Source organism: Scylla paramamosain, chromosome 3, assembly GCF_035594125.1.
Source record: "Scylla paramamosain isolate STU-SP2022 chromosome 3, ASM3559412v1, whole genome shotgun sequence".
NCBI lineage: Eukaryota > Metazoa > Arthropoda > Malacostraca > Decapoda > Portunidae > Scylla > Scylla paramamosain.
This window is the reverse complement of record NC_087153.1, coordinates 1,748,198-1,771,807: the sequence shown is the minus strand read 5'-3', so window position 1 is coordinate 1,771,807 and position 23,610 is coordinate 1,748,198. Positions and strand designations below refer to the sequence as shown.

General features: G+C 39.9%; 1 protein-coding gene and 1 pseudogene across 1 annotated transcript; both read right to left on the bottom strand.

The window, feature by feature from the left end:
• Window positions 1-72: 72 nt before the first annotated feature.
• LOC135088759 (T-complex protein 1 subunit gamma-like) lies at window positions 73-16,611 on the bottom strand (annotated as a pseudogene).
• LOC135088753 (T-complex protein 1 subunit gamma-like) lies at window positions 11,289-23,517 on the bottom strand. Its single transcript, XM_063983754.1, has 9 exons — window positions 23,467-23,517; window positions 19,084-19,146; window positions 17,761-17,937; window positions 17,182-17,424; window positions 16,468-16,686; window positions 15,794-15,902; window positions 15,533-15,732; window positions 14,793-14,969; window positions 11,289-11,342 (listed from the first exon to the last, which is right to left on the bottom strand). The coding sequence occupies exons 1-9, from the start codon at window positions 23,515-23,517 to the stop codon at window positions 11,289-11,291; spliced, it is 1,293 nt and encodes a 430-aa protein (XP_063839824.1).
• Between the last annotated feature and the right edge of the window lie 93 nt (window positions 23,518-23,610).

The following is a 23,610-nucleotide window of genomic DNA, read 5'->3' as shown; positions in this document are numbered from 1 at the left end:
TAACAGACGACTACAAGACACTACAGGGAGGAGGAGGGGGGAAGCTGTGAAGGCAGTAAGGCTGGCACATACCTTACGTACTTATGGCTCTCTGGTGCTGCGTGGCACCGCTGGGCTCACCTTACGTACTCATGGCTCTCTGGTGCTGCGTGGCGGTGCTTGGTACAGAGAGAAGCTGCCGGGAATACGGAAACACTTATTACCAGAGTGTGGTGCAAGACTGACCAAGGCTGGCCAAAACACTCCAGCCAGCCGCTCACCCTCCCAAGCGCCACCTGTGACTGCTTCTCCCCCCCCCCTCCCCCCCACACACAAGTTGACATATTATCAAGTAATAATTTAAATAATATAAATATCATCACTTCCTCACTGCCCTTTCCCCATTGAACACCCCCTTCGTGGTTATGAACGCAAATTTCTCTCACAGCTGTACCGTGTCACCGCAGCAAACACGAACCAGCGCAGGATAGACTCAACTAAAATGACCCTATATCTCTCTCTCTCTCTCTCTCTCTCTCTCTCGGTGGGATTAAAAGCAGTAATAATCTTCATGTTTATTGTCACCTCTGGCATGAACAAGTAACAGAAAACGGGAATATTGATGAAATAAGTTCACATTATAAAAAAAAAACGTAAGGAAAATAAAATAAAAATAATAATAAATAAATAAATGATCCTTGTAAGTACTTAGACACACTAAGAAGTAATAATAAATAAATAAACTGGATATTAAGTCGAATAAGTGAAAAAAAAAGAAAAATGAAAATATACATCCAAAATTAAACATTCCTATTATGAAAACGAGCGAAAAATAAAGAAAATAAACAAATGATCTTAAAAAATAATGACAAATAAATAAACTGAATATAAAATCAAAAGAAATTCATAAAAAACGTCAATAATAATAAGCTTTTCTCTTCCTAATGCAAGAAATATGCTTTTTCCTTATCGTAGTATTAAATTTTAGCTTCCTCTCTTCTGGTAACTTAAAATACTTAAAACAGCTTAATATTCGCTAGGCTGACTTTAAAACTCTCAATTTAAGCCTTTTTTTTGGCCTTATTACTGTATTTAAGCTTTCTCTTTCCTTCCACAAACCTAAAATACTTAAAACAACCTAAAAACACCTAAAAACACTTAAAGCTGCCTCAAAACAGTAAAACAAAACAGATGCTCAGCTCGTATCTCGAAGCCTCGGTCCAAATATTCAGTGAAGGATAGTCTGACCAGAGAAGCGTTCAGTATTGCAGGAATTTTCTGCATTTCCTTCATCTCTAGGCCTCCCTCCTTCACTGCTGCTCCTTCAGGCATCCCCAAGGCTCCTTCACCCCCCTCCGTGTGGTATCCTAAGGTCTCCATCCTGTAATATTGGCAGAAATGTTACACACACCAAAATACCTACAAAACTCTTGTCTCGCGCTCTCTCCTTACTAGGGATTGGAAAAGTGCAGGAAATTTGAATGTTCACTTTTTGAGTCCCTATGAAGGAGAGAGTGCAAAACTCACCCAAAATACATTTAAGGGTGTTTTTACTGTTAAAGTAGCAGATTAACAAGATTTCAACATTCAAAAGGCTCTAGTTGAAGTTGTATGGGTTTTCAAGGGTGTTTTTACAGTTCTAGTGACAGATTAATAAGATTTCAGGATTCAAAAGCCTCTAGTTGAAGGGATAAGGATTTTTAAGGGTGTTTTTACGGTTATAGTGGCAGATTAACAAGATTTCAGCATTCAAAAGGCTCTAGATGAAGTTATATGGATTTTTAAGGGTATTTCTACAGTTCTAGTGAAAGATTAACAAGATTTCAGCATTCAAAAGGCTCTAGATGAAGCAGCATGGGTTTTTAAGGTGTTTTTTACAGTTCTAGTGACAGAGTAATAAGATATCAGCATTCAAAATGCTTTAGATGAAGTTACATGGGTTTTCAAGGGCGTTTTTACGGTTCTAGTGACAGATTAACAAGATTTCAGCATTGAAAAGGCTCTAGTTGAAGGGATACGGGGTTTTTAAGGGTGTTTTTATGGTTCTAGTGACAGATTAACAAGACTATCATTCAAATGGCTGTAGATGAAGTGACACGGGTTTTTAAGAGTATTTTTAGGGGCATTTTAAGATAGTTTTACGGCTATTTCAAGACAGTTCAGGGAATTTAGGGGCATTTCAAGACAGTTCAGGGAATTTAGAGGCATTTCAAGACAAACTACCGTCCTACTGCTTTAATTTCCTGCCTATCTAAAGTTTTTGAATCTATCCTCAACAGGAAGATTCTTAAGCATCTATCACTTCACAACCTTCTATCTGATCACCAGTATGGGTTCTGTCAAGGCCGCTCTACTGGTGATCTTCTGGCTTTCCTTACTGAGTCTTGGTCATCCTCTTTTAGAGATTTTGGTGAAACTTTTGCTGTTGCCTTGGACATATCAAAAGCTTTTGATAGAGTCTGGCACAAAGCTTTCATTTCCAAACTACCCTCCTATGGTTTCTATCCTTCTCTCTGTAACTTCATCTCAAGTTTTCTTTCTGACCGTTCTACTGCTGCTGTGGTAGACGGTCACTGTTCTTCTCCTAAATCTATTAACAGTGGTGTTCCTCAGGGTTCTGTCCTGTCACCCACTCTCTTCCTATTATTCATTAATGATCTTCTAAACCAAACTTCTTGTCCTATCCACTCCTACGCTGATGATACCACCCTGCACTTTTCCACATCTTTTCATAGACGTCCAACCCTTCAGGAGGTAAACATATCACGCAGGGAAGCCACAGAACGCCTGACTTCTGATCTTTCTAAAATTTCTGATAGGGGCAGAGCAAACTTGGTATTGTTCAATGCCTCAAAAACTCAATTCCTCCATCTATCAACTCGACACAACCTTCCAGACAACTATCCCCTCTTCTTCAATGACACTCAACTGTCCCCCTCTTCTACATTGAACATCCTTGGTCTGTTCTTTACTTATAATCTGAACTGGAAACTTCACATCTCATCTCTAGCTAAAACAGCTTCTATGAAGTTAGGTCCCTGCCTGCTTCTGTATTTCCACCTTCCTATGACTTGAATTCCTTCAAGAGGGACGTTTCAAGACACTTATTCATCAATTTTTGACCACTGCTTTGACCCTTTTATGGGACTGGCATTTCAGTGGGCATATTTTTTTATTAGATTTTTGTTGCCCTTGGCCAGTGTCCTTCTTACATAAAAAAAAAAAAAAAAAATTCAGGGAATTTAGGGACATTTCAAGACAGTTTAGGGAATTTTAGGTGCATTTCAAGACAGCTCAGGGAATTTAAGGGCATTTCAAGATAGTTCAGGGAATTTAGGGGCATTTCAAGACAGCTCAGAGAATTTTAGGGGCATTTCAAGACAGTTCAGGGAATTTAGGGGCATTTCAAAACATTTCAGGAAATTTTAGGGGCATTTCAAGACATTTCAGGGAATTTAGGGGCATATTAAGGCAGTTTAGGGGCATTTCAAGACAGCTCAGGGAAATCTAAGGGCATTTCAAGACAGTTCAGGGAATTTTAGGGACATTTCAAGACAATTTGGCATGTTTTTGGTCTGCTGTTAGAGAATAAACACAATTTAAAACAACCCTCTTCCTCCTCCTCCTCCTCCTTCCCCTCACCCCCCCACATACCTCAAGAGCCTGGGCAAGAGCAGAATAGGGCCACTGCCTCACCCCTGACACCCCCTTGGCCTTCTGCTGTAGGAAGTTAGAGACTGCCATGCCCACCGCGCTGCCCCCAGGGACCAGACGGGGCTCCAGGGCCAAGTTCCAGGCCACTCCAAGGGCGTCCTGAAGGTTCCTCTCCACCTGTGGGTATGGGTCGGGTCAAGTCAGGTCAGGTGTTTATTTATTTATTTTATATATATATATATATATATATATATATATATATATATATATATATATATATATATATATATATATATATATATATATATATATATATATATATATATATATATATATATATATATATATATTTTTAGGTTGAGTTACGAGTAGATCTTATTTATTTGGGTGTTTTTGGGTAGAAATGGGTGGTTTTTTTGTTTCTAGCACAGAAATGGGTGTTTTTTGGTTTATTATGGAGAAAATAGGAGTTTTTCGGTTAATTATGGTGAAAATGAGTGTTTTTTTTGGGTGTTTAAGGAGAGGAATGGCAGTATTTTTCAGTTTTTAGGGTAGAAATGGGCATTTTTTTAAGTGATTAGGGTGGAAATGAAAAAAAAAAAAACAATTAAACCAAATCTCCAAAAACAAACACAAAAAACACAAAAAACACAAAAAAATTTAAATCAAACCAAATTAAACACTCCCGGCCATCCAACAGCATCCTCACCTCATTCACGATATCCTTGCTGGGTCCCCTGAGCAGCACCGTTTATGCCTTGGGGTCCTGGCACTTGGTGATAAATGTAAAATACTCATCACCAATCTGTGGGAAGTAATGGGTGGTGAGTGAAGGGTGGAGAGAGGACTTGGGTGGACTGGGAGAGGCTGGGGTGGACTGGGATTGGCTGGGATGGAATGGGATAGGCTGGGATGCACTGGGAGAGGCTGGGGTGGACTGGGAGAGGCTGGGGTGGACTGGGAGAGGCTGGGATGCACTGGGAGAGGCTGGGATGCACTGGGAGAGGCTGGGATGCACTGTGAAAGGCTGGAGTGGACTGAGAGAGGCTGGGATGCACTGGGAGAGGCTGGGATGCACTGGGGGAGGCTGGGGTGGAATGGGAGAGGCTGGGATGCACTGGGAGAGGCTGGGATACACTGGGAGAGGCTGGGAGGAAGGAAAGAAGCATAGAATTTAATTATTTATTAATTTTTTAAATTTTCTCTCTTCCTCACACACAAAAAAAATTCTCTCTGTCTCTCTCTCTCTCTTTCTCTCATACACACTAAAATACACTCTTTCTCTTTCTCTCTTGCATCAGAACAGACAAACTCTCTCTCTTTCTTTCACACATACTAAAATACACTCTTTCTCTCTCTTGCATCAGAACAGACAAACTCTCTCTCACACACACACACACAAACATTCTCTCCCACAAAAATACCCCAACACACACCCCTGCCCCCCCCCCACACCCACCTTCTTAACTTCAAAGAGACCAAATAAATAATTTTCTCTCTTTCACACAAAAACAAACAAATTCTCTCTTTTTTCTCTCTTTCACACACACAAGAACAAACTCTTTCTCTCTCTCTCACACACACACACGCACACACAAACACAACAAACAAACAAACAAACAAACAAACAAACAAAACATTCCCTCCCTCTCTCTCTCACTCTCGTAAAGTCCGTCTCAGCAGTCATTTCCAACGAAGTCTGGCTCTCGCCCTTCTTGTACTCCAGCGGGCAGTCAAGGAGAATGATACGAGGGTTGTCTACTTTCCTGCTCATCTTTGCATAGGTCACATCCTTGTTTATCATGATCCCGTCCAGCACACAGCTCTCTTCGATGGCCCCTCCCGGGATCTGTGGGGGTTCAGGGGGTTCAGTGGGGGTCTGGGGGTGTGTGGCAGGGGGGTGTGAAGGGGTCTAGGGGTGTCTGATGGGGTGTGTAGGAGTAGAAGGGGTGTTTTTTTGGTGTTTTTGTTGAGTTTGTTTTTGATCTCTCTCTCTCTCTCTCTCTCTCTCTCTCACACACACACACCTCTCTCCCATACCTTCCCAATCTACAAACCTCCCCTCTTCCAGGCCCCCCAGTAGGACAGAGGTAGAGGGAGAGGGGATAAGAGGTCATTAGAGGGTCATTTAAGGGTCATTTTGGGGCGTTTTTTATGGTTTAAACAGAAAAAACTATAAAATTACACTTAAAATTTTCACATCTACAAACCTCTCTGCCCAGGGCCACCAGCAGGAGAGAGGAGAGTGAGGGGGGGAGGAGGTAAGAGGTCATTAGGGTCACTTAAGGGTCACTTCAACAATTTAAACATAAAAATATATATATAAAAAAATAAAAAACTTAACATCCTGAAATCTTCCTCTCCAACAGCCCCTCTCCGTGCCCCCCCCAGCCCTCCCACAGCACCCCCAAGGTCGCCCAGCCCCACAAGTACCTGAGGGTGTCTTTAAGGGCCCCCAGAGCATGGTCGAGGGCCTGTCTGTACCCCTGAATGATGATAAGCGGATGCATGTTCTGCTCCAGGTACTGCTCAGCCACCACCAGCATCTCCCCTGCCAGGATCACCACACTGCTTGTTCCGTCACCCACCTGAGGGAATGGTGGGGTGGTGAGGAGCGGTGAGGGGGGGTAAGGGAGTGTGAAGGGGTTTAGGTGTGTTTGTTTGTGTGTTTTTGTTTCTATTTTTTGTTAGGTTAAGTTTATACTTAAATTTTCTAATAAACTCTCTCTCTCTCTCTCTCTCTCTCTCACACACACATACATCCACAGAAACACACTTTTTTCTCTCTCTCTCTCTCCCCCAGAAATAAATAAAAAAAAAAATAAATAAATAAAAAAAAAATAACAAAACACTCACTCTTATCACACTCTCCCCTATCCAATGCCCCCCAACTGCACCCACACCCCCTCACCTCTTCATCCTGGGTCCGCGCAATCTCAATCATGTGCTTGGCGGCAGGGTGTTGCACAGTAATCTCCCTCAAAATAGCATTACCATCGTTAGTCATCACCACGCCCCCCATCGGATCCATCAGCATCTTCAGCATCCAACGAGGGCCCAGGCAGGTGCGGATGACGTCGGCAATCATCTGCAGGGGCGTTGCGGGTGTCAGAGCGTGTTATGGGGCGTCTTGAGGATTTTAAAAGTACATAAGTGGGTGAAAACGATGAGGTCAGAAGGGTGTCAGGGGGATGGTGAAATGTGGGCGACCAGTGTTGGGGTTTTCTGGGTGTTTTTGGGTGGTTTTGTGTGTTTTGTGTGTTTTTGGGGTGTTTTTGGGGTGTTTTTGGATGATTTGTGGTGTGTTTTGGGTGTTTTTGTGTGTTTTTGGGGTGTTAAAGGGGTGTTTTTGGATGGTTTGTGGTGTGTTTTGGGTGTTTTTGTGTGTTTTTGGGGTGTTTAGGGGTGTTTTTGGATGGTTTGTGGTGTGTTTTGGGTGTTTTTGTGTGTTTTTGGGTGTTTTGTGTGTTTTTGGGGTGTTTTTGGATGTTTAGGGGTGTTTTTGGATGGTTTGTGGTGTGTTTTGGGTGTTTTTGTGTGTTTATGGGTGTTTTTTGGGTATTTTGGGATGTTTGTGTGTGTTTTTGGTTGTTTGTGTATGTTTTTAGGTGTTTTGTGTGTGTTTTTGGTGTTTTTGTGTGTTTTTTTAGGTGGTTTGGGTGTTTGTGTGTGTGTTTTGGTGTTTTGGGGTTTTTGTGTGTTTTTGGGTGTTTGTGTGTGTTTTTGGGGTGTATTGGAGTGTTTCTGGTGGGTGTGAAGTGATATTAATTAACTGAATGAATGTAAATAAAAGTTGATGTTAGTTGATCTTAGTAACTGAATGGAAACCAAACTTAACTTAACTTAATGTAACCAATCTAACTTAATGTAGCCTAACCTAACCAAACCTAACTTAATGTAGCCTAACCTAACCAAACCTAACTTAATGTAGCCTAACCTAACCAAAGCTAACCAAACCTAACCTAACCAAACCTAACCAAACCTGACCAAACTTAACCTAACCTAAACTAACCTAACCTAACCTAAACTAAACTAACCTAACTTAATGTAACCAAACCTAACTTAACCTAACCCAACTTAACCAAACCTAACCAAACTTAACCTATCCTAACTTAACCCAACCTATCCTAACCTAACCTAACCTAACCAAACTTAACCTGACTCAACCCACCTTGCCAGCATTAATGTTCTGTATACTGGACCTTCCTTCCAGACTCACTCTTGGTGTTCTGATCTGAAAATGGAGATTGGCTCATAAAACACACGCACGAACGAAACTAACTAACCTGCACAGCCCAAAAAAATTAAATAAATAAATAAATAAATAAATAAATAAATAAATAAATAATTAAATGAATAAATAAATAAACAAAATAAACAAAATAAAAAAATAAAAAAACAGACATTACAATCACCAATACCTAAAACCAACCCTAATATTCCCTAAAATATACCAAAAAAATCCAAAAAAATGCACATTTAGCCAAAAAACTAAATTAATTAGACTGCACACTCTCAAACAAACAAACTAATGCAAAAAACAAACATTACAACCACCAGTACTTAAACCAACCCTAATATTCCCTAAAATAAACAAAAAAAAAAAAATAAATAAATAAATAAAAAATAAACGCATAATTACCTGAAAAACGAAATTAATTAGCCTGCACACTCTTAAACAAACAAAAAACACACAAACTAATGAAAATCAGACATTACAATCACCAGTACCTAAAACAAACCCTAAAATTCCCTAAAATATCCCTAAAAACCAAAAAAAGACATATTTACCTGAAAAACGAAATTAATTAGCCTGCACACCCACAAACAAAATAACAAACGAATGAAAAAAAAACAGACATAACAATCACCAACACCACAAAACACACAAGATAACCCCAAAGTTAACGAAAAATACCGTAAACTTACTTAAAAATATTATTAACTAACCTTACAACCAAATAAGGAGAAACGAAACACAAACACAAACACAATGAAAAATAAACAAAGAACGAACCCCACCACCGCCAAAAATCAGAGAGAGAGAGAGAGAGAGAGAGAGAGAGAGAGAGAGAGAGAGAGAGAGAGAGAGAGAAAGAGAGAGAGGATGAGGAGGAAGAGGGAGAGGAGGAAGATAAAGGAGATGAGGATCTTAAGAGACCGAAGAGGAGGAGAAGAAAGGAAGAGATGAAAGAATGAAAATGAAGAGGAAAAGAAAGAAGAGGACGAGAAGTATTATAGAAAGAAGAAAAAGAAGAAAAATAAAAGGAATAAATAATAAAAAAGCAATACCAAACATTTCATTCTCTCTTCCTTCCTCCTCCTCTTCCTCTTCTTTCATCCCATCCATACATAGATTCCCCCGAGTTGGAAACACTGTCCTCTGTTTACTGTCATTCGTATTTTTTTCTCTCCGTCATTGTTTGTGGGTGATTTATGATTATTAATATGTTGTCGAATATTTTACGGTGTTTTATGGTCTGATTGAGGTTTGTTATTGTTTATTAAATATTTTCCAGAATTTAAACGGCATGATTCACCAGTTTTGTCCGAACGCATTTAGGAATCTTCTGGAAGGCTATCATAATATTTCTCGATTAGAGGTTTTCTTTATATATTACCGTAAAATCATCAAATAGAAAACAATAATAATTTGTATTTTGTCTCCTGAATGCAAGTTATTACATACACAGTGTTGATATTAGTGCAAAGAAATGAGAAAAACGAAGACGAAGTCAGATTTTTACGGTTCTAGTAACACATTAACAAGATTTCAGCATTCAAAAGGCTCTAGATGAAATTATATGGGTTTTTAAGGGTGTTTTTACGATTCTAGTGACAGATTAACGCACCCAAACGCACCCAGAACACTCCACACACACTCAAATACACCCAAAAGACGCCACACACACCCAACACTTACCCAAAACACTTAAAACACCCAAAATAAACTCAAGACACACTCACACTCATTCAATACACCCTCAAACACACCAAAACACTCCACTATACACTCAAAACACTCCACAACACTCAAAACACATAAAATACACCTAGAAATAACCTAAACCTCACTTAAACAACAAAAATTCACCCAAAACACACACTGATAACAGCTAATATACACCCAAAACACTCCTAAACACAACTAACACACACTCAAAACACCCCACAACACTCCCAAATACACCTAAAACACACTTAAAGGACCCAAAACACACCAAATAATAGAGAATGGCAGCGCATCATGGGAAACTAAGCTAAAGATTGTCTTCTTGCCATTTACCTGTTTTGTCTCCTCCTCCTCCATTTCTCCTTATTTCTCCCTCCTCCTCCTCCATTTCTCTTATTTTCCTCCTTCTACTACTACTATCTACGTACCTGAGTTTATAAACAGCTGGAAATACTTGGAAAACACTGGAAATTACGGTAAATACTGACCAAGAGACACTGGAGCCGGAGAAGTCCCAGTCTGTTGATGACGTCACAGGCGAGAGCCCCCAGCCGCTGCCTTACGTACGTAATGCATTTCATTTTGAAATTGACCCCTACAAAAAATGAAGCTAGGCTGGAATGCATTCTATTTTATGATTTGATAATTACTTAAATTAATATTCACAGTACCAAAACATCTCCAGCCTGAGTAGTTGTAAAGAAATATCAACACAAATATGGAAAAAGTGTTGGAACTTTTGACACCATTAAAACCATTCAAAAGTCCACCCATTTCAATTTACACCAGTAAAAAAACACTTCAAAAAATCGAAACTATTTTTTCAAGCAATGCAAAGTTAGTTACAAGCTGAAATAGAGAAATAAGGAATCTAAAAAATCACAAAATCAACACTTTTAACGGAACTAAAAACCATTTCAAAATGCACATACTCAACTCAACAGGAACGCAAAACATTTTAAAAATCATAAACGATTTTTTAAAGCAATAAAAGCTTCACTACAGCCTCAAATAAAAAAGCCAAGGACCGGGGTGGGTAAAAATAACCGTGAAAACGGCCCTATATTTACATAAAAAAAACTACACAAAATTCAGCCCAGTTACTTAACTGAAGCAACAAAAACACTTCAACATCAACAAAATATTTTTAGAAACCATAAAAACTTACTATAGAAGCCGAATAAAGTAATTAAGGAAAATATAAAAAATATTGGAACCCACAGGCCGGAACATGTCCTGGGGGCCGACCTCAGTGGAGGAGCCGGCGGCCATGTTGCCTTATTTATTACTTCGTGACACCAAAACCAGGCAATAGCGGATATATCTGACCAGCGCATATGAAAGCTAGACATGTGGCTGTATCTTGTGATATGTTAGGCTTACAATAAGAGAGAGACAGGGCAAATAATGGCTGAAAACTCTGATACCCGGCCTGTACCTCAGCTGACGGTTTGTTTACATATTGACGACCCTTCAATATTCGCCTAAATTTCCAACTGTTTCCAGACTCAGATGTAAACAAAACCTAAAAATAAATGAATAACCCTAAAAAATACCCACATAACGAAAAAAAAAAAGCCATAACAGACGACTACAAGACACTACAGGGAGGAGGAGGGGGGAAGCTGTGAAGGCAGTAAGGCTGGCACATACCTTACGTACTTATGGCTCTCTGGTGCTGCGTGGCACCGCTGGGCTCACCTTACGTACTCATGGCTCTCTGGTGCTGCGTGGCGGTGCTTGGTACAGAGAGAAGCTGCCGGGAATACGGAAACACTTATTACCAGAGTGTGGTGCAAGACTGACCAAGGCTGGCCAAAACACTCCAGCCAGCCGCTCACCCTCCCAAGCGCCACCTGTGACTGCTTCTCCCCCCCCCTCCCCCCCACACACAAGTTGACATATTATCAAGTAATAATTTAAATAATATAAATATCATCACTTCCTCACTGCCCTTTCCCCATTGAACACCCCCTTCGTGGTTATGAACGCAAATTTCTCTCACAGCTGTACCGTGTCACCGCAGCAAACACGAACCAGCGCAGGATAGACTCAACTAAAATGACCCTATATCTCTCTCTCTCTCTCTCTCTCTCGGTGGGATTAAAAGCAGTAATAATCTTCATGTTTATTGTCACCTCTGGCATGAACAAGTAACAGAAAACGGGAATATTGATGAAATAAGTTCACATTATAAAAAAAAAACGTAAGGAAAATAAAATAAAAATAATAATAAATAAATAAATGATCCTTGTAAGTACTTAGACACACTAAGAAGTAATAATAAATAAATAAACTGGATATTAAGTCGAATAAGTGAAAAAAAAAGAAAAATGAAAATATACATCCAAAATTAAACATTCCTATTATGAAAACGAGCGAAAAATAAAGAAAATAAACAAATGATCTTAAAAAATAATGACAAATAAATAAACTGAATATAAAATCAAAAGAAATTCATAAAAAACGTCAATAATAATAAGCTTTTCTCTTCCTAATGCAAGAAATATGCTTTTTCCTTATCGTAGTATTAAATTTTAGCTTCCTCTCTTCTGGTAACTTAAAATACTTAAAACAGCTTAATATTCGCTAGGCTGACTTTAAAACTCTCAATTTAAGCCTTTTTTTTGGCCTTATTACTGTATTTAAGCTTTCTCTTTCCTTCCACAAACCTAAAATACTTAAAACAACCTAAAAACACCTAAAAACACTTAAAGCTGCCTCAAAACAGTAAAACAAAACAGATGCTCAGCTCGTATCTCGAAGCCTCGGTCCAAATATTCAGTGAAGGATAGTCTGACCAGAGAAGCGTTCAGTATTGCAGGAATTTTCTGCATTTCCTTCATCTCTAGGCCTCCCTCCTTCACTGCTGCTCCTTCAGGCATCCCCAAGGCTCCTTCACCCCCCTCCGTGTGGTATCCTAAGGTCTCCATCCTGTAATATTGGCAGAAATGTTACACACACCAAAATACCTACAAAACTCTTGTCTCGCGCTCTCTCCTTACTAGGGATTGGAAAAGTGCAGGAAATTTGAATGTTCACTTTTTGAGTCCCTATGAAGGAGAGAGTGCAAAACTCACCCAAAATACATTTAAGGGTGTTTTTACTGTTAAAGTAGCAGATTAACAAGATTTCAACATTCAAAAGGCTCTAGTTGAAGTTGTATGGGTTTTCAAGGGTGTTTTTACAGTTCTAGTGACAGATTAATAAGATTTCAGGATTCAAAAGCCTCTAGTTGAAGGGATAAGGATTTTTAAGGGTGTTTTTACGGTTATAGTGGCAGATTAACAAGATTTCAGCATTCAAAAGGCTCTAGATGAAGTTATATGGATTTTTAAGGGTATTTCTACAGTTCTAGTGAAAGATTAACAAGATTTCAGCATTCAAAAGGCTCTAGATGAAGCAGCATGGGTTTTTAAGGTGTTTTTTACAGTTCTAGTGACAGAGTAATAAGATATCAGCATTCAAAATGCTTTAGATGAAGTTACATGGGTTTTCAAGGGCGTTTTTACGGTTCTAGTGACAGATTAACAAGATTTCAGCATTGAAAAGGCTCTAGTTGAAGGGATACGGGGTTTTTAAGGGTGTTTTTATGGTTCTAGTGACAGATTAACAAGACTATCATTCAAATGGCTGTAGATGAAGTGACACGGGTTTTTAAGAGTATTTTTAGGGGCATTTTAAGATAGTTTTACGGCTATTTCAAGACAGTTCAGGGAATTTAGGGGCATTTCAAGACAGTTCAGGGAATTTAGAGGCATTTCAAGACAAACTACCGTCCTACTGCTTTAATTTCCTGCCTATCTAAAGTTTTTGAATCTATCCTCAACAGGAAGATTCTTAAGCATCTATCACTTCACAACCTTCTATCTGATCACCAGTATGGGTTCTGTCAAGGCCGCTCTACTGGTGATCTTCTGGCTTTCCTTACTGAGTCTTGGTCATCCTCTTTTAGAGATTTTGGTGAAACTTTTGCTGTTGCCTTGGACATATCAAAAGCTTTTGATAGAGTCTGGCACAAAGCTTTCATTTCCAAACTACCCTCCTATGGTTTCTATCCTTCTCTCTGTAACTTCATCTCAAGTTTTCTTTCTGACCGTTCTACTGCTGCTGTGGTAGACGGTCACTGTTCTTCTCCTAAATCTATTAACAGTGGTGTTCCTCAGGGTTCTGTCCTGTCACCCACTCTCTTCCTATTATTCATTAATGATCTTCTAAACCAAACTTCTTGTCCTATCCACTCCTACGCTGATGATACCACCCTGCACTTTTCCACATCTTTTCATAGACGTCCAACCCTTCAGGAGGTAAACATATCACGCAGGGAAGCCACAGAACGCCTGACTTCTGATCTTTCTAAAATTTCTGATAGGGGCAGAGCAAACTTGGTATTGTTCAATGCCTCAAAAACTCAATTCCTCCATCTATCAACTCGACACAACCTTCCAGACAACTATCCCCTCTTCTTCAATGACACTCAACTGTCCCCCTCTTCTACATTGAACATCCTTGGTCTGTTCTTTACTTATAATCTGAACTGGAAACTTCACATCTCATCTCTAGCTAAAACAGCTTCTATGAAGTTAGGTCCCTGCCTGCTTCTGTATTTCCACCTTCCTATGACTTGAATTCCTTCAAGAGGGACGTTTCAAGACACTTATTCATCAATTTTTGACCACTGCTTTGACCCTTTTATGGGACTGGCATTTCAGTGGGCATATTTTTTTATTAGATTTTTGTTGCCCTTGGCCAGTGTCCTTCTTACATAAAAAAAAAAAAAAAAATTCAGGGAATTTAGGGACATTTCAAGACAGTTTAGGGAATTTTAGGTGCATTTCAAGACAGCTCAGGGAATTTAAGGGCATTTCAAGATAGTTCAGGGAATTTAGGGGCATTTCAAGACAGCTCAGAGAATTTTAGGGGCATTTCAAGACAGTTCAGGGAATTTAGGGGCATTTCAAAACATTTCAGGAAATTTTAGGGGCATTTCAAGACATTTCAGGGAATTTAGGGGCATATTAAGGCAGTTTAGGGGCATTTCAAGACAGCTCAGGGAAATCTAAGGGCATTTCAAGACAGTTCAGGGAATTTTAGGGACATTTCAAGACAATTTGGCATGTTTTTGGTCTGCTGTTAGAGAATAAACACAATTTAAAACAACCCTCTTCCTCCTCCTCCTCCTCCTTCCCCTCACCCCCCCACATACCTCAAGAGCCTGGGCAAGAGCAGAATAGGGCCACTGCCTCACCCCTGACACCCCCTTGGCCTTCTGCTGTAGGAAGTTAGAGACTGCCATGCCCACCGCGCTGCCCCCAGGGACCAGACGGGGCTCCAGGGCCAAGTTCCAGGCCACTCCAAGGGCGTCCTGAAGGTTCCTCTCCACCTGTGGGTATGGGTCGGGTCAAGTCAGGTCAGGTGTTTATTTATTTATTTTATATATATATATATATATATATATATATATATATATATATATATATATATATATATATATATATATATATATATATATATATATATATATATATATATATATATATATATATTTTTTAGGTTGAGTTACGAGTAGATCTTATTTATTTGGGTGTTTTTGGGTAGAAATGGGTGGTTTTTTTGTTTCTAGCACAGAAATGGGTGTTTTTTGGTTTATTATGGAAAAAATAGGAGTTTTTCGGTTAATTATGGTGAAAATGAGTGTTTTTTTTGGGTGTTTAAGGAGAGGAATGGCAGTATTTTTCAGTTTTTAGGGTAGAAATGGGCATTTTTTTAAGTGATTAGGGTGGAAATGAAAAAAAACAAAAACAATTAAACCAAATCTCCAAAAACAAACACAAAAAACACAAAAAAATTTAAATCAAACCAAATTAAACACTCCCGGCCATCCAACAGCATCCTCACCTCATTCACGATATCCTTGCTGGGTCCCCTGAGCAGCACCGTTTATGCCTTGGGGTCCTGGCACTTGGTGATAAATGTAAAATACTCATCACCAATCTGTGGGAAGTAATGGGTGGTGAGTGAAGGGTGGAGAGAGGACTTGGGTGGACTGGGAGAGGCTTGGGTGGACTGGGATTGGCTGGGATGGAATGGGATAGGCTGGGATGCACTGGGAGAGGCTGGGGTGGACTGGGAGAGGCTGGGGTGGACTGGGAGAGGCTGGGATGCACTGGGAGAGGCTGGGATGGACTGGGAGAGGCTGGGATGCACTGGGAGAGGCTGAGATGCACTGGGAGAGGCTGGGATGCACTGTGAAAGGCTGGAGTGGACTGAGAGAGGCTGGGATGCACTGGGAGAGGCTGGGATGCACTGGGGGAGGCTGGGGTGGAATGGGAGAGGCTGGGATGCACTGGGAGAGGCTGGGATACACTGGGAGAGGCTGGGAGGAAGGAAAGAAGCATAGAATTTAATTATTTATTAATTTTTTAAATTTTCTCTCTTCCTCACACACAAAAAAAATTCTCTCTGTCTCTCTCTCTCTCTTTCTCTCATACACACTAAAATACACTCTTTCTCTTTCTCTCTTGCATCAGAACAGACAAACTCTCTCTCTCTCTTTCACACATACTAAAATACACTCTTTCTCTCTCTTGCATCAGAACAGACAAACTCTCTCTCACACACACACACACAAACATTCTCTCCCACAAAAATACCCCAACACACACCCCTGCCCCCCCCCCACACCCACCTTCTTAACTTCAAAGAGACCAAATAAATAATTTTCTCTCTTTCACACAAAAACAAACAAATTCTCTCTTTTTTCTCTCTTTCACACACACAAGAACAAACTCTTTCTCTCTCTCTCACACACACACACACACAAACACAACAAACAAACAAACAAACAAACAAACAAAACATTCCCTCCCTCTCTCTCTCACTCTCGTAAAGTCCGTCTCAGCAGTCATTTCCAACGAAGTCTGGCTCTCGCCCTTCTTGTACTCCAGCGGGCAGTCAAGGAGAATGATACGAGGGTTGTCTACTTTCCTACTCATCTTTGCATAGGTCACATCCTTGTTTATCATGATCCCGTCCAGCACACAGCTCTCTTCGATGGCCCCTCCCGGGATCTGTGGGGGTTCAGGGGGGTCAGTGGGGGTCTGGGGGTGTGTGGCAGGGGGGTGTGAAGGGGTCTAGGGGTGTCTGGTGGGGTGTGTAGGAGTAGAAGGGGTGTTTTTTTGGTGTTTTTGTTGAGTTTGTTTTTGATCTCTCTCTCTCTCTCTCTCTCTCTCTCTCTCTCTCTCTCTCTCTCTCTCTCTCTCTCTCTCTCTCTCACACACACCTCTCTCCCATACCTTCCCAATCTACAAACCTCCCCTCCTCCAGGCCCCCCAGTAGGACAGAGGTAGAGGGAGAGGGGATAAGAGGTCATTAGAGGGTAATTTAAGGGTCATTTTGGGGCGTTTTTTATGGTTTCAACAGAAAAAACTATAAAATTACACTTAAAATTTTCACATCTACAAACCTCTCTGCCCAGGGCCCCCAGCAGGAGAGAGGAGAGTGTGGGGGAGGAGGTAAGAGGTCATTAGGGTCACTTAAGGGTCACTTCAACAATTTAAACATAAAAATACATAAAAAAAACTTAAAAATTTAACATCCTGCAATTTTCCTCTCCAACAGCCCCTCTCCGTGCCCCCCCAGCCCTCCCACAGCACCCCCAAGGTCGCCCAGCCCCACAAGTACCTGAGGGTGTCTTTAAGGGCCTCCAGAGCATGGTCGAGGGCCTGTCTGTACCCCTGAATGATGATAAGCGGATGCATGTTCTGCTCCAGGTACTGCTCAGCCACCGCCAGCATCTCCCCTGCCAGGATCACCACACTGCTTGTTCCGTCACCCACCTGAGGGAATGGTGGGGTGGTGAGGAGCGGTGAGGGGGGGTAAGGGGGTGTGAAAGGGTTTAGGTGTGTTTGTTTGTGTGTTTTTGTTTCTATTTTTTGTTAGGTTAAGTATAAGCATAAATTTTCTAATAAACTCTCTCTCTCTCTCTCTCTCTCTCTCTCTCTCTCTCTCTCTCTCACACACTCATACACAGAAACACACTTTTTCTCTCTCTCTCTCTCTCTCTCCCCCAGAAACAAACAAACAAACAAAAAAAAAAAAAAATTAACAAAACACTCACTCTTATCACACTCCCCCCTACTCAATGCCCCCCAACTGCACCCACACCCCCTCACCTCTTCATCCTGGGTGCGCACAATCTCAATCATGTGCTTGGTGGCAGGGTGTTGCACAGTAATCTCCCTCAAAATAGCATTACCATCGTTAGTCATCACCACGCCCCCCATCGGATCCATCAGCATCTTCAGCATCCAACGAGGGCCCAGGCAGGTGCGGATGACGTCGGCAATCATCTGCAGGGGCGTTGCGGGTGTCAGAGCGTGTTATGGGGTGTCTTGAGGGTTTTAAAGGTACATAAGTGGGTGAAAACGATGAGGTCAGAAGGGTGTCAGGGGGACGGTGAAATGTGGGCGACCAGTGTTGGGGTTTTCTGGGTGTTTTTGGATGGTTTTGTGTGTTTTGTGTGTTTTTGGGGTGTTTTTGGGTGTTTAGGGGTGTTTTTGGATGATTTGTGGTGTGTTTTGGGTGTTTTTGTGTGTTTTTTGGGTGTTAAGGGGTGTTTTTGGATGGTTTGTGGTGTGTTTTGGGTGTTTTTGTGTGTTTTTGGGGTGTTTAGGGGTGTTTTTGGATGGTTTGTGGTGTGTTTTGGGTGTTTTTGTGTGTTTTTGGGAGTTTTGTGTGTTTTTGGGGTGTTTTTGGATGTTTAGGGGTGTTTTTGGATGGTTTGTGGTGTGTTTTGGGTGTTTTTGTGTGTTTATGGGTGTTTTTTGGGTATTTTGGGATGTTTGTGTGTGTTTTTGGTTGTTTGTGTATGTTTTTAGGTGTTTTGTGTGTGTTTTTGTGTTTTTGTGTGTTTTTTTTAGGTGGTTTGGGTGTTTGTGTGTGTGTTTTGGTGTTTTGGGATTTTTGTGTGTTTTTGGGTGTTTGTGTGTGTTTTTGGGGTGTATTGGAGTGTTTCTGGTGGGTGTGAAGTGATATTAATTAACTGATTGAATGTAAATAAAAGTTGATGTTAGTTGATCTTAGTAACTGAATGGAAACCAAACCTAACCAAACTTAACTTAACCTAACTTAATGTAACCAATCTAACTTAATGTAGCCTAACCTAACCAAACCTAACTTAATGTAGCCTAACCTAACCAAACCTAACTTAATGTAGCCTAACCTAACCAAACCTAACTTAATGTAGCCTAACCTAACCAAAGCTAACCAAACCTAACCTAACCAAATTTAACTTAACCAAACCTAACCAAACCTGACCAAACTTAACCTAACCTAACCTAAACTAACCTAACCTAAACTAAACTAACCTAACTTAACGTAACCAAACCTAACTTAACCTAACCCAACTTAACCAAACCTAACCAAACTTAACCTATCCTAACTTAACCCAACCTATCCTAACCTAACCTAACCAAACTTAACCTGACTCAACCCACCTTGCCAGCATTAATGTTCTGTATACTGGACCTTCCTTCCAGACTCACTCTTGGTGTTCTGATCTGAAAATAGAGATTGGCTCATAAAACACACGCACGAACGAAACTAACTAACCTGCACAGCCCCCCCCCAAAAAAATAAATAAATAAAATAAATAAATAAATAAATAAATAAATAAAATAAATAATTAAATAAATAAATAAATAAACAAAAAAAAAAAAAAAAAAAAATAAAAAACAGACATTACAATCACCAATACCTAAAACCAACCCTAATATTCCCTAAAATATACCAAAAAAATAAAAAAAAATGCACATTTAGCCAAAAAACTAAATTAATTAGACTGCACACTCTCAAACAAACAAACTAATGCAAAAAACAAACATTACAACCACCAGTACTTAAACCAACCCTAATATTCCCTAAAATATACAAAAAAAAAAAAAAATAAAATAAAATAAATAAATAAAAAATAAACGCATAATTACCTGAAAAACGAAATTAATTAGCCTGCACACTCTTAAACAAACAAAAAACACACAAACTAATGAAAATCAGACATTACAATCACCAGTACCTAAAACAAACCCTAAAATTCCCTAAAATATCCCTAAAAACCAAAAAAAGACATATTTACCTGAAAAACGAAATTAATTAGCCTGCACACCCAAAAACAAAATAACAAACAAACGAATGAAAAAAAAAACAGACATAACAATCACCAACACCACAAAACACACAAGAAAACCCCAAAGTTAACGAAAAACACCGTAAACTTACTTAAAAATATTATTAACTAACCTTACAACCAAATAAGGAGAAACGAAACACAAACACAAACACAATGAAAAATAAGCAAAGAACGAACCCCACCACCGCCAAAAATCAGAGAGAGAGAGAGAGAGAGAGAGAGAGAGAGAGAGAGAGAGAGAGAGAGAGAGAGAGAGAGAGAGAGAGGATGAGGAGGAAGAGGGAGAGGAGGAAGATAAAGGAGATGAGGATCTTAAGAGACCGAAGAGGAGGAGAAGAAAGGAAGAGATGAAAGAATGAAAATGAAGAGGAAAAGAAAGAAGAGGACGAGAAGTATTATAGAAAGAAGAAAAAGAAGAAAAATAAAAGGAATAAATAATAAAAAAGCAATACCAAACATTTCATTCTCTCTTCCTTCCTCCTCCTCTTCCTCTTCTTTCATCCCATCCCTACAGAGATTCCCCCGAGTTGGCAACACTGTCCTCTGTTTACTGTCATTCGTATTTTTTTTCTCTCCGTCATTGTTTGTGGGTGATTTATGATTATTAATATGTTGTCGAATATTTTACGGTGTTTTATGGTCTGATTGAGGTTTGTTATTGTTTATTAAATATTTTCCAGAATTTAAACGGCATGATTCACCAGTTTTGTCCGAACGCATTTAGGAATCTTCTGGAAGGCTATCATAATATTTCTCGATTAGAGGTTTTCTTTATATATTACCGTAAAATCATCAAATAGAAAACAATAATAATTTGTATTTTGTCTCCTGAATGCAAGTTATTACATACACAGTGTTGATATTAGTGCAAAGAAATGAGAAAAACGAAGACGAAGTCAGATTTTTACGGTTCTAGTAACACATTAACAAGATTTCAGCATTCAAAAGGCTCTAGATGAAATTATATGGGTTTTTAAGGGTGTTTTTACGATTCTAGTGACAGATTAACAAGATTTCAGCATTCAAAAGGCTCTAGATGAAGTTATATCGGTTTTTAAGGGTGTTTTTACGATTCTAGTGACAGATTAACAGGATTTCAGCATTCAAAAGGCTCTAGATGAAGCGACACGGGTTTTTAAGGGTGTTTTTACGGTTCTAGTGACAGATTAACAAGATTTCAGCATTCAAAAGACTCTAGATGAAGCGACACAGGTTTTCAAGGGTTTTTACGGTTCTAGTGACAGGTTAATAAGATTTCAGCATTCAAAAGGCTCTAGATGAAGCGACACGGGTTTTTAAGGGTGTTTTTACGGTTCTAGTGACAGATTAATAAGATTTCAGCATCCAAAAGGCTCTAGCTGAAGCGACACGGGTTTTCAAAGGTGTTTTTACGGTTCTAATGACAGATTAATAGGATTTCAGCATTCAAAAGGCTCTAGATGAAGTTATATGGGTTTTTAAGGGTGTTTTTACGGTTCTAGTGAAAGATTAACAAGATATCAGCATTCAAAAGGCTCTAGATGAAGCGACACTCTTCTCTCTCTCTCTCTCTCTCTCTCTCTCTCACAAACGCGCACAAACACAATCTCTCTCTCTCTCTCTCTCTCTCTCTCTCTCTCTCTCTCTCTCTCTCTCTCTCTCTCTGTCTTTCCTTTCCCATCTATCTCCCTCACAAACACACAAACCTGCCCCTCACACACACACACACAGACACACACACACAAACACCCCTGCCTCACTCCCACAGTTCTCCCCCCTACACACCTTACAGAGAAACGTGTGCTGCTTGTTTAGCTTATAATTGTTCCTCTGCCTCACTGCCTCCTCTGCTGCTGCCCTGTCCTTGAACTCCAGAAATATGTACCTGTAATTGTGCGGCAGGTGAGGTGTGGGGTGGTGACAGGGGGGGAAGGGGGTAGAAGGGGCGAGGAGGGGGAGAAGGAAGGGTTTTGAGTGTAGATTGTGTTAAGATTGGTTGTAGTAGCAATAGTAGTAGTAGTAGTAGTAGTAGTAGTAGTAGTAGTAGTAGTAGTAGTAGTAGTTAGACACACCAAAATACCTACAAAACTCTTGTCTTTTGAGTCCCTAGGAAGGAGAGAGCGCAAAACTCACCCAAACACATCCAAAACACACTAAAAACATCGAAAACACACCCAAAAGACACCAAAATACCCACAAAACTCACCCAAACACACTCAAAACAACCAAAACACACTCAACACACCAATATCTCCACAAAACTCACCCAAACACACTCAAAACATACTCAAAACACACCCAAATACCCACAAAACTCAACCAAACACACCCAAAACACACTTAAAACATCCAAAACACCCACATCACCACAGAATACACAACTAACACACCCAAACGCACCCAGAACACTCCACACACACTCAAATACACCCAAAAGACGCCACACACACCCAACACTTACCCAAAACACTTAAAACACCCAAAATAAACTCAAGACACACTCACACTCATTCAATACACCCTCAAACACACCAAAACACTCCACTATACACTCAAAACACTCCACAACACTCAAAACACATAAAATACACCTAGAAATAACCTAAACCTCACTTAAACAACAAAAATTCACCCAAAACACACACTGATAACAGCTAATATACACCCAAAACACTCCTAAACACAACTACCACACACTCAAAACACCCCACAACACTCCCAAATACACCTAAAACACACTTAAAGGACCCAAAACACACCAAATAATAGAGAATGGCAGCGCATCATGGGAAACTAAGCTAAAGATTGTCTTCTTGCCATTTACCTGTTTTGTCTCCTCCTCCTCCATTTCTCCTTATTTCTCCCTCCTCCTCCTCCATTTCTCTTATTTTCCTCCTTCTACTACTACTATCTACGTACCTGAGTTTATAAACAGCTGGAAATACTTGGAAAACACTGGAAATTACGGTAAATACTGACCAAGAGACACTGGAGCCGGAGAAGTCCCAGTCTGTTGATGACGTCACAGGCGAGAGCCCCCAGCCGCTGCCTTACGTACGTAATGCATTTCATTTTGAAATTGACCCCTACAAAAAATGAAGCTAGGCTGGAATGCATTCTATTTTATGATTTGATAATTACTTAAATTAATATTCACAGTACCAAAACATCTCCAGCCTGAGTAGTTGTAAAGAAATATCAACACAAATATGGAAAAAGTGTTGGAACTTTTGACACCATTAAAACCATTCAAAAGTCCACCCATTTCAATTTACACCAGTAAAAAAACACTTCAAAAAATCGAAACTATTTTTTCAAGCAATGCAAAGTTAGTTACAAGCTGAAATAGAGAAATAAGGAATCTAAAAAATCACAAAATCACCACTTTTAACGGAACTAAAAACCATTTCAAAATGCACATACTCAACTCAACAGGAACGCAAAACATTTTAAAAATCATAAACGATTTTTTAAAGCAATAAAAGCTTCACTACAGCCTCAAATAAAAAAGCCAAGGACCGGGGTGGGTAAAAATAACCGTGAAAACGGCCCTATATTTACATAAAAAAAACTACACAAAATTCAGCCCAGTTACTTAACTGAAGCAACAAAAACACTTCAACATCAACAAAATATTTTTAGAAACCATAAAAACTTACTATAGAAGCCGAATAAAGTAATTAAGGAAAATATAAAAAATATTGGAACCCACAGGCCGGAACATGTCCTGGGGGCCGACCTCAGTGGAGGAGCCGGCGGCCATGTTGCCTTATTTATTACTTCGTGACACCAAAACCAGGCAATAGCGGATATATCTGACCAGCGCATATGAAAGCTAGACATGTGGCTGTATCTT